Here is a 12,102-nt window from a genome sequence, read left to right as displayed (position 1 = left end):
AGTCCAAGTGTGAAAGGCATAGAATAGAATCATAGAATCACCACAGTGCAGAAGGAGGCCATTCGGCCCATTGAGCTTACACTGACAACAATCCCACCCAGAACCTATCCCCATAACCCCATGTATTTATCCTGTTAATCCCCCTGACACTAAGGGGCAATTTAGCATGGCCAATCAACCTAACCCGCACATCTTGGACTGTGGGAGGAAACCGGAGCACCCGGAAGAAACCCACACAGACACGGGGGGAACGTGCAAACTCTTTTTCGCTGACGATTATTCTCCACCTTAATTGCCACTTGAGAAGGTAATGGTGAGCTTCCTTCTCGAATTACTACAGCCCATGTGGTGTAGGTACTCTTATGTAGCAAGTTCCAGGATTTTTAAAAGTTTATTTGCTAGTGTCTCAAGTAGGTTTACATCAATAGAATGGTAGAATCGTACAGTGCAGAAGGAGGCCCATTTGGCCCATTGAGTCTGCACCGACAACAATCCCACCCAGGCCTTATCCCTGTAACTCAGTGCATTTACCCTAGCTAGTCCCCCGATACTAAGGGGCAATTAAGAATGGCCAGTCCACCTTAACCTGTACATCTTTGGACACTAAGGGGCAATTTATCATGGCCAATCCACCTAACCTGCACATCTTTGGACTGTGGGAGGAAACCGGAGCACCCGGAGGAAACCCACGCAGACACGGGGAGAATGTGCCGAGTTTGCACAGACAGTTACCCAAGCCGGGAATCGGACCCGGGTCCCTGGCGCTGTGAGGCAGCAGTGCTAACCACTGTGCCACCCCTACTGCAATGAAATTAATTCGGCCCAATGATAACAAAGCAACGGCGATGTATTTCTAGGTGAGGACGGTGAGGGCCTTGGCTTGGAAGTTGCAAGTGGCGGTGTTACGAGGTGTCTTTGATGCAAAAGCAGACCCTTTGAAGATGGAAAAGATTTTGATAATGCACTGGGAGAAGTGTACTATATTACGGATCTTTCCAGAATCCCAGCATGATAGCTCAGAGAATGAGCATTATCTAGATGATATTTATAGCTTCTGACAATCAATCGTTTTAAGACAATCATTGCCAGGAGAAATTCACAGAGAATAACTATATGGTGGGCTTTATGGAAACAACCAATTAACAATATTATGCTGCTAGATATACATTGAAATAACAAAGGAAGTTTATATAAATCAGACATTTGCCGTAGACATCTGCTGTCTTTCATTTTTAATCTTGATGATGGAGGATGGATTTAACTTTAGTTGTTTTAAAAATTAATATATAAAGGCATTCGTAAAACTGAAATATGATTTGCTTGCCAATCCACATTATTGCCCACATGGCCATACTGAACAGGAGCATTTGTGCTCTGCTAATACCTCCAAAACCCCCAATATCTATCGTCTAGAAAGATGAGGGCAGCAGGCACCTGGGAACTCCACCACTCAGTCCAAGGCTCTCACAAGGTAAAAGCAAACTACTGCGGAGGCTGGAATCTGAAACAAAAACAGAAAATGCTGGAAAATCTCAGCAGGTCTCAGTACGGTAGCACAGTGGTTAGCGCTGCTGCCTCACAGCACTAGGGATCCGGGTTCGCTCCTGGCTTGTGTCACTGTCTGTGCAGAGTTTGCACGTTCTCCCTGTGTCTGTGTGGGTTTCCTCCGGGCGCTCTGGTTTCCTCCCACAGTCCGAAAGACGTGCTGGTTAGGGTGCATTGGCCATGCTAAATTCTCCCTAAGTGTACCTGAACAGGCGCTGGAGTGTGGCGACTAGGGATTTTCACAGTAACTTCATTGCATTGTTAATATAAGCCTACTTTGACTAATAAATAAACTTTTACGTGAGCATCTGTGGAGAGAGAATAGAGTCAGTGTTTCGAGTCTGGATGACTCTTCGCCAGTTCCGCCAGTCTGGTGCTGCCAGACCTGCTGAGGTTTTCCAGCATTTTATGTTTTTGTTCAAGGCTCTTACCATCCTGACCTAGAAATACATTACTGTTCCTTCATTATTGTTGGGCCAAAACCCTGGAACTTTTTAAGTTGACTTATTAGTGTCACAAGTAGGCTTACATTAAGACTACAATGAAGTCACTGTGAAAATACTCTAGTCGCCTGTTCGGCTACACTGAGGAAGAATTTAGCATGGCCAATGCACCTAACCAGCACGTCTTTCAGACTGTGGGAGGAAGCCAGAGCACCCGGAGAAAACCCACACAGACATGGGGAGGATGTGCAAACTCCACACAGACAGTCATCCAAGCCGGGAATCGAACCCGGGTCCCAAGTGCTGTGAGGCAGCAGTGCTAACCACTGTGCCACCATGCCAGCCCTGCCACCGTGCCGCCCCTCATTAAAACTTACTTCCTAACAGTACCTACACCATATGGGCTGCAGTAGTGTGAGAAGGTGGTTCACCATCACCTTCTCAAGGGACAGTTAAGATGGGGAATAACTGCCAGCGACTCCACAAACATCCCAAGTCACTCCTAATATCTCCTTATTTGACTCAGCATCCTTTTTCCTTTATACCTAGATGAAACGTATAGGGCTGTTTGTTGTTACAGTTGTTACTTTGGCCTATCATGTTAACTCTCAGACTGCGTTCTAACAAAAACATTGGGTGGGATTTTACGTCCTTGCTTGGGCGAGGCTCGTAAAACCCCTCCCGAGGCCAACGGAGAATTCCGTTCAGTGAGCCTTGCCCGTCCCGATTCCAGGGTGGCCGAGGCGGTAAAATTCGGGCCATTATTTAAATTTTGGGAGTCATTATCCAACTTTGGGGAGCGAAAATGAAGTTTGAGCTCTCATCTAATCAGTTTTAAATGTGGCTTTCAAAGCCTTAGAGGAGTGTTACTGCCCAGTGATAAAGAGATTTTCCTATTTCAGTAAAACTACTTGTAACAAAATGTTGTGATGGAAGTAGAGTTTGAGCATGCTTAAATCTCTATCTTCCTCATATTAATTTCAAATAGAAGAATATAATGTGAATTTAAAATGAGACTGCGTTGAAAGTTCCCCTTTGAAAAGAACACTCTTGGTTTTGTGCATGAGAAGGGAGACAGACACACAAAGGATGAGAACTTCTATTCCCTGGGAAGGAAAAGGAGGTCGTATCCCAGAGGTACCTAGAAGATGTGCTGGGGAATCCCAGAAGTCCCCACGTAAGGACCGCATGGGAATTGCCTGGGAAGTTCCAAGAAGCAATTAGCCTGCACCTGGAACCATCCTAAACTTCAAGTTAAATTGGAGACTTTGGATTGTTCTTAGCAGAATAGTTACCCAGCAAATGTTCGAAGGACTAAAATCACTTCTAACTCCGGGGTGACACCCCTACCCTGACTAACCCCCACATCTTGACTACCCACTTAACCCCCACCACTCAGACTATACCCCTGTCCCCACTGACTACCCTCTCCAAAGACCAGCCTTTCCCACCCCTCCTGACTACACTACTGTTCCCACGACTCCAAGTACTCCCCTGGCCTCTGCCTCCACAGCCCTCTCTCCCTCACCCCCAATTACCCTCCGACTATAATCCCGCCCCCGACTACACCCATTCCCTCCCCTGACTGCACCCACCACAACGACTACCCTCAGACTATCCCCAACCCTCCCCCTACACCGTCCAACCTCTCCCCGACCAATCTACCCCCCTGACTACTTGACTCCCCCCACCTTACCATGGACACTTACCTTCTCCCTTGGTTCTCAAAGTAGCTGGCACCTTTTAAACTTACCTTTGTGACAGAGAGTGCTATAAAAAGGTGGCGTGGCTTCACTTGCCCCCAATATTGCAGCCCCACACTGGAATGAGTCTGAAGCTACTCCTTGCATATCCTTCACCAGGGAAGATTGGGCAAGAAGTGTACAGATACTGGCCTAGGTAAGTGAAAAAAGGAGCAGAATGGTAATCCAACGGTAATTGACATTCCATAGCACTTCTGGACCGAAGACAGTTAGTTTCAAAGATAGGTAGTCCACCTCTGTTAACAGGACCGCTTGGAGCCAGAATAAAATCAACCATTTTGTTTGGTTGGGTGCATTGGTTGTTGAAATGGCGATGTCTGCACATTTGTCATTGTCACAACAGATAGAGGGAACCTCTGTGTTATTGCCACAATCATTAAACGAGTAGGTGTTAAGAGAGCCAGGTGAAATTTCAGTTGGTTTTTATTCTCTGAAATTTAGAAGAATGGGAGGTCATCTCATTGAAACATACAAGATTCTGAAGGGCTTGATAGGGTAGACAGTGAGATTGTTTCTCCAGGCTGGGGAATCTACAACACAGGGACATAGAACATAGAACAGTACAGCACAGAACAGGCCCTTCGGCCCACGATGTTGTGCCGAGCTTTATCTGAAACCAAGATCAAGCTATCCCACTCCCTATCATCCTGGTGTGCTCCATGTGCCTGTCCAATAACCGCTTAAATGTTTCTAAAGTGTCTGACTCCACTATCACTGCAGGCAGTCCATTCCACACCCCAACCACTCTCTGCGTAAAGAACCTACCTCTGATATCCGTCCTGTATCTCCCACCACGAACCCTATAGTTATGCCCCCTTGTAATAGCTCCATCCACCCGAGGAAATAGTCTTTGAACGTTCACTCTATCTATCCCCTTCATCATTTTATACACCTCTATTAAGTCTCCCCTCAGCCTCCTCCGCTCCAGAGAGAATAGCCCTAGCTCCCTCAACCTTTCCTCATATGACCTACCCTCCAAACCAGGCAGCATCCTGGTAAATCTCCTCTGCACTCCTTCCAGCGCTTCCACATCCTTCCTATAGTGAGGTGACCAGAACTGCACACAATATTCCAAATGTGGTCTCACCAAGGTCCTGTACAGTTGCAGCATAACCCCACGGCTCTTAAACTCCAACCCCCTGTTAATAAAAGCTAACACACTACAGGCCTTCTTCACAGCTCTATCCACTTGAGTGGCAACCTTTAGAGATCTGTGGATATGGACCCCAAGATCTCTCTGTTCCTCCACAGTCTTCAGAACCCTACCTTTGACCCTGTAATCCACATTTAAATTAGTCCTACCAAAATGAATCACCTCACATTTATCAGGGTTAAACTCCATTTGCCATTTTTCAGCCCAGCTTTGCATCCTATCTATGTCTCTTTGCAGCCTACAACAGCCCTCCACCTCATCCACTACTCCACCAATCTTGGTGTCATCAGCAAATTTACTGATCCACCCTTCAGCCCCCTCCTCTAAGTCATTAATAAAAATCACAAAGAGCAGAGGACCAAGCACTGATCCCTGCGGCACACCGCTAGCAACCTGCCTCCAATCCGAAAATTTTCCATCGACCACCACCCTCTGTCTTCGGCCAGACATGGTTTCAAGATAAGGGGCCAATCTTTTAGGACTGAGATGAGGACAAATTTATTCACTCAAAATTGTTGTGAATCTTTGGACTTCTCTGCCGCAGAGGATTGCGGATGCTCCATCATTGAGTCATAGAAGTCATAGAATCCCTACAGTGCAGAAGGAGGCCCTTTGGCCCATCAAGTCTAAACGTAGCACATTACCCAGATCCTATCTCCATAGCCTCACCTATTTATCCCGCTAATCCCCCTAACCTACGCAACTTGGGACGTGGCCAATTCACCTAACCTGCACATCTTTAGAATGTGGGAGGAAACTGGAGGAAACCCACACAGACATGGGGAGAACGTGCAGACTCCGTACAGACAGTGACCCGAGGCTGGGAATTGAACCCGGGTCCCTGGCGCTGTGAGACAGCAGTGCTGACCAGTCTGCCATGACCAGTGACACCTATGTCTCACGATTGTTTAAAAAAAAGCCGTGAGATGGGCAGAAGTGTGCCCATGTTATATATTTCAAGGACTCTGTGAAAAGAGTTGGAAATAGGATAGAATCCCTACAGTGCAGAAGGAAGCCATTTGGCCTATCAAGTCTGCACCAACCACAATCCCACCCAGGCCCTATTCCCATAACCGCACACACATTTACCCTGCTAATCCGCCTGACACTAAGGTCAATTTAGCAAGGCCAATCAACCTAATCCGCACATCTTTGGACGTTTAAGATTTCAAGACATCATTATTTTGTTTTTCAGGATCAGTTTAATACATTATGCCAGTCAAACTTTGTATTGTGAAGTTTCTGTAAAATTTCTAGCTGAAATTGTGTACAGGTGCAAATGTAACTTGGGTGAAGGCCAACAAGACTGTTGACTATTAAATCATACATCTCTTGAGTTGCCACCTTCAGGGGTAAAGGAGAGAAAACTATAAGATGCAAGGAAAGGAAAATAAAGTGGTCAGACACGGGATTTACTTGGCTTTGAATATTTACTTGTCCATTTACTTTGCAAATAACAGATGAAAGCCATGGAGGGAGATGAGGTGCCTTTGGGGATCAATGCTTTCACCCTGATTCCAAACCAGAAATACAGAAGAAGTTGCAGACATCTGCAATCCAAGAAGGATGGCAACAGGCTGGAAAACTTTCACATACAGTATAACTTTGGCTACTTCCAGATAATACCAGTTGAAATCTTTCACAAGGTGTTGTGTTATCTTTCAGGTATAATTATCACAATACATGATTTTAAGAAAATCGTTGCACCCCCCTCTGCCCCCCCCCCCCGCCCCCCCCATCCCTCAACCTCCCTTTTGCTGATCTCCCAAAGGCCTTAACTTTCTTCCCATCTCTCGTGATACTGTGATGAAGTTCCAGAGGGCAACCCTCCAGTTACCTCATCCGAGCGGCTGTGTATTTATTGCAGTCTGGGTGGTGATGGTCAACAGTTAATTCGATTTTCAGCTGAGCTTTCTCGTGTTCTCACTCAAAGTCCATGTATGCACAAATGTTTAATCTTGGCCCCCTAAATATTAATCGAGAGCAGGGAAACCTAAATTCTTTTTCATTTTCACCTAACCTAGGAGCATTGAGTGCAATTCTAATTTAAGTCCAGACTGCGGGAATCAAATCTGGGATTTTTATGTTCTTTAAGTTCAGTACCACACTGAGTGATTCATTATAATTAGTAAAATTACTGTAATGTAGGTTAGGTGTCAGTATTATATTTTAACAAGCCATCCCTGCTAAAATAATTTGCAAGTAATGTTTGGAGTTTGTAAACACTAATAATAACTGGTATGATTAAGCCGTTCCATCACTGGTTTTCTTTGCAATATGCTCCTAAAAACTAGAGCTAAGCATTGAAGCACCATTATGAGTTACCCCGTGACATTGTAAAGTCACTGCCTTGTGTAGTATGATATCACATAGATCAAAAGGCCCACATTTGATTATTTATCTATCCTCAGGTTGCTAATCTCAAAGCAAATTCCCATTCCTGATCACTTTTCCGTAATCCCTCCACATGTGTAGATAACAGTCATGGAGCTCTGGAGATAGACAGAGACACATCTTGTTTCTTTCAGAACCAGGCAGTAACTGCTTCTTTCAAAATTGAAAGGGAAACTATGGACAGAATCTCCCAAAAACATTCTGAATTGGCGAGAAAACTGGTGAAATTCACGATTGTTTTTTCAGTGGGTGTTCAGAATCTCCCACACTCTGTGCAATGCAGAGGTCACAATCATGAATATCATTAAAAGCTCGGGGGGAGAGGGGCCTATTCACGCCAGAGTCTGACAGTTCCGGAACTCTGCTCATACACCGTGGCCCCGATCTGTCAGCCCGCAGTTTGCTGGCTACCTCGATCGCTGGCCAGCCCGGGACCCTCGCAGTGCTGCCCCTCCAACAACCCCCCCACGGACCAATCGCAGCCCACACAAGCATTCCTGGGGCAACCCCGACACTCCCCCTCCACCCCATCCTGGAGCGCCCACCCCCATCCCCCAGCAGTGACGGTCCCCCCCCCCACCATCCCAGTCAGAGGCAGACCACCCCCCACGGGAGGCAGACCTCCTCCTGGAAGGCAGAGCCCTCCCACTCCCCGGCGGACAACCACCCCCCCTCCCCCAGCTGGCCCCGACCACTGGCCTCCCTCCAGCCCCGACTGATCCCAATGCAGAGTGACAACAGGATTCCCCATCCCCACCGATCGCCCCTTGGCCCTGCCCACAATAGGCCCTGCCCCTGGCCCTATTCACAACAGGCCTATACTTTGGCCCTGCCCACAATAGGCCCCACCCCTTTTCCCATTCCTTTGCCCCCCAGGCCCCTCCCCTAGGCCCCACCACCTTGGCACTTTGCCCCTTGGGCAGTGCCAGGGGCATAAGCTGGCACTTCCAGGGTGCCCATGCCCAGGGGCATCACTCCCCATCGCCTGACACCCTGGGGGGGCCTGATTGCCCCCACCGGCAGGGTGGGAGGTGCTATCGGGCCCGGCACAGAATTCTGTGCCGGGCCCGATAATGACATTTAAAATACATTAAAAACAGATTTAAATGACTTACCTCTCTTCCCGCTTGTTTCCAGCGTGGGTCCTGACTGCGCCTGCTCTCCGGCTGTGGGAGTCGCGCATGCGTCGGGAACGCATGCGTAAATCCCGCGAAATGGCTGATGCGATTCTCCCATCCCGCGCGCCAAAAAACGTGCGTGTTGAGATGCGAGAATCGGGCCCTATGGTTTTCCCTGCAAGCTTAGCTCCTCCTATGAAGCACATGACTCTGTCCCTGTCAATCAACCTAATTAAAATTCAACTGTGAAACTCCAGGGAAACCGAAGTAAACACAAATGCTCAGCATAAAACAAACACCTCCAGCACTTACCCTCTTCTCCCAGCTACCAATTTAAATAATTTCTTAGACAAATTGGCACCTTGCAAAACAAATCTGAATTTTAAACATACCCCTTGCAAGAAACATGGTGTACATATATTTCTTAAAGGCACAGTATCATCACACCTCTAAGTTTCTTAAAATATACTGATTGTGCCACAGATGACAGACAACATTAGCAGCCACAGGCTTTCTAACACTGGAATTTGTCAGAAGTAAATTGCCCCCCTGCCCTTTGTTGCAGGACAGAGATAGGTCTGTGCACCCGATGTGGAGAGAAAAGGAGACAGAGTGAAGAGTCTGTATGCTATCTTTAAAAATAATAATTATTGTGTAATAATCAAACATGATGCCTTACTTTTTTATCCTGTTTTCTCAGTGACAGACATCAGTGTTCTGAGCATGGCATCAAAAGTGGTTGGCACTCAGATTGTGGGTTATATCGCCACTTCATCTGGAATCAGACGGCTTTTATTGGAAGGATTCCACTCCACTGATATTTCCAACAAATCAATTGCGATGGAGCACTACAAATCCTTAGGTAACACCCGAACGCAGGGTAAGGTACAGATCCACAGGTACAAGCAGCCCCCTGTGCAAATGGAATTCTTTATATGAAGCAGAGATTCAATTTTTGCCAGAAGTATAAAGGGAGAGCTTAGGGGAATTTCTTTCACACGCAAGTGGTTATTGAAGCTGATTGAATCACAATATTTATAGACCTTTAACAAAGAAAAATCAGAAGAGAGCAGCAAAATGGCACTGTAGTGTGTAGCTCCAGTCTGGAATTAGCCGAGGTACGGTCACGATGGACAGAATTGCCACCTTCTGTGTTTAACTTTATGATATACAAGTGCACCTAGTTACATCGGCAAGTTATTTAATGGTTAGTGCAGGGGGGCTTAGATCCAAGTCCAATTCTGCTCTCACATGTAGACAATTAGCAGGGGCCACACTATGCCAATATCAAGCAGAATTCCTGGCTTTCTTTCCCATCTCTGCCTTGCTTGTGTACACTTTAGCAGAAAAACGAATTACGTAATACGACCGGGGTGGTTATGGTGGCACAGTGGTTAGCACTGCTGCCTCACAGCGCCAGGGACCCAGGTTCGATTCCCGGCTTGGATCACTGTCTGTGTGGAGTTTGCACGTTCTCCCCCTGTGTCTGCGTGGGTTTCCTCCGGGTGCTCCGGTTTTCTCCCACAGTCTGACAGACGTGCTGGTTAGGAGCATTGGCCGTGCTAAATTCTCCCTCAGTGCACCCGAACAGGCGCCGGAGTGTGGTGACTTGGGGATTTTCACAGTAACTTCATTGCAGTGTTAAATGTAAGCATACTTGTGACACTAATAAATAAACTTTAAAAAACTTTAAGACTTCAGAAAGGCCATAAATATCAGTTAGAAGTGGATACATCATCCAGTGATACTGCATTTTAAGGAGGGTCATATGTAGATTGCATAGAATTTACAACACAAGTACAGGCCATTCGGCCCATCAGGTGTATGTTGGTGTTCATACTCCACGCATGCTTCTTCATAATATTTTCTTCATTCCACCCTAGCTACATAACATTTTAACCCTTTCTCCCTCATATACTCCCTCACTTTCCTTAAATCAATGTATATTATTTATCTCAGTTACTGATATAATAGCGAGTTTCAAATTCTCACCAGTATGTGCAATGAAGTTCCTCTTGAATTTCTTACTGGATTTATTAGTGACTATTTAATGGTTTGGTCCCTGGCTTTGGACTCCCCCACAATTGGAAACATCTTTTTGCCTACTCTATCAAAGCCTGTCACAATTTTAAAGACCTCTGTCAGGCCATTTCAGCCTTCTCCCTGGGAGATTACTGGCGTCATATATTCACAGAATGGTTACAACACAGAAGGAGACCATTCAGCTCATCAAGCTCGCAGTGGCTCTCTGCAACAGCTATTCAGCTGGTCCCACTCCCCTGCCCTTTCCCCATAAACCTTCATTTTGTTTTTAATCTTCAGGAGCTTATTCAATTCCCTTTTGAAAGCCATAATTTAATCTGTTTTCACCACAAGCCCAGGCAGTGCATTCCAGATCCTAACCACACCCTGCGTAGAAAAAATGTTTTCTCATGTTGTCTTTGGCTATTTTGCCAAGCTCCTTAAATCTGTGTCCTCAGCTTCTCACCCGCTCTGGCAAATGGAACGGCTTCTCTCTATCAACTCTGTATAAATGCCAAATGATTTTGAACCCCTCAATCAGATCTCCTCTCAAGCTTCTCTGAGGAGAACAGCACCAGCATCTTCAATCTGTATGTGTCTTCCCCGTTTCCCCCATTAACTGGAGCCCTCCCCGAATTCTGGTGCTCTCAATTCCCTGAATTACTGCTGCTCTCCATCAGTTTAGGGTGGCACGGTGGCACAATGGTGAGCACTACTGCCTCACAGCACCAGGGACCCGGGTTGAATTCATGGCTTGGGTCACTGTCTGTGTGGAGTCTGCACATTCTCCCTGTGTCTGCGTGGGTTTCCTCCGGGTGCTCCGGTTTCCTTCCGCAGTCCGAAAGACGTGCTGGTTAGGTGCATTGGCCGTGCTAAATTCTCCCTCAATGTACCCGAACAGGTGCCGGAGTGTGGCGACAAGGGGATTTTCACAATAACTTCATTGTAGTGTTAATGTGGGCCTCCTTGTGACACTAATAAAATAAACTTTAAACTTTATTTCCCACACACCAGGCCCATTCTCAATTCCTTCATTTGCCAGTATGTCCCCTGCCCGCACCACTCCCCACCACTGTTTCTACTCCTTCCAATTCCTCCCACTATATACTGCTGCCCTCCCCTGATTCCTCTGTTTACAGTTGGCCTTCCTGAATTTCCCCCATGTACTGAAGCAAGAGGGACCTAATCTCGCACTCAGTTGCATCTTCGGCTGAGATCATCTAACTCATCAAAGACTGAAAGTGGATTGGAATTAGCATTTTGCAGTCATGGACCTCATCAATCTGTGCAGCACGCTATCACAGTAGTAATTTTTGATTTCTCCCACGCAGGTTTGCTGTTTAAAAGATGCACCCTTTTGTTGCCCACTAAAGAGAGACTAAGATTTGTGCAAAACCAACTGTTAAAGGTAAGATAGCATGATTGTAAAGATTTTAAAAATGCAGCTTATAGGATAAACTCAGTATAAATGATAGTTGATATCAAAAAAGAGAAAACGCTGGAAAATCTCAGCAGGTCTGGCAGCATCTGCAAGGAGAGAAAAGAGCTGACGTTTCAAGTCCAGATGACACTTTGTCAAAGCTTTGACAAAGCGTCATCTGGACTCGAAATGTCAGCTCTTTTCTCTCCTTACAGATGCTGCCAGACCTGCTGAGATTTTCCAG

At 46.3% G+C, this 12,102-nt stretch overlaps 1 protein-coding gene across 1 annotated transcript in view; it reads left to right on the top strand.

The window, feature by feature from the left end:
• The first annotated feature begins 6,364 nt into the window (after positions 1-6,364).
• LOC144508864 (F-box only protein 47-like) overlaps positions 6,365-12,102 on the top strand; it is a 40,107-nt gene continuing 34,369 nt past the window's right edge. Inside the window, exons 1-3 of the mRNA XM_078237078.1 lie at positions 6,365-6,569; positions 9,117-9,278; positions 11,770-11,846. Of these exons, the coding sequence (XP_078093204.1) occupies positions 6,365-6,569; positions 9,117-9,278; positions 11,770-11,846 (444 nt within the window). The remainder of the gene's footprint in view (positions 6,570-9,116; positions 9,279-11,769; positions 11,847-12,102) is intronic.

Source organism: Mustelus asterias, chromosome 21 (genome assembly GCF_964213995.1).
Source record: "Mustelus asterias chromosome 21, sMusAst1.hap1.1, whole genome shotgun sequence".
Taxonomy (NCBI): domain Eukaryota; kingdom Metazoa; phylum Chordata; class Chondrichthyes; order Carcharhiniformes; family Triakidae; genus Mustelus; species Mustelus asterias.
The sequence above is the reverse complement of the archived record's forward strand: the minus strand, read 5'-3'. Positions and strand labels throughout refer to the sequence as shown.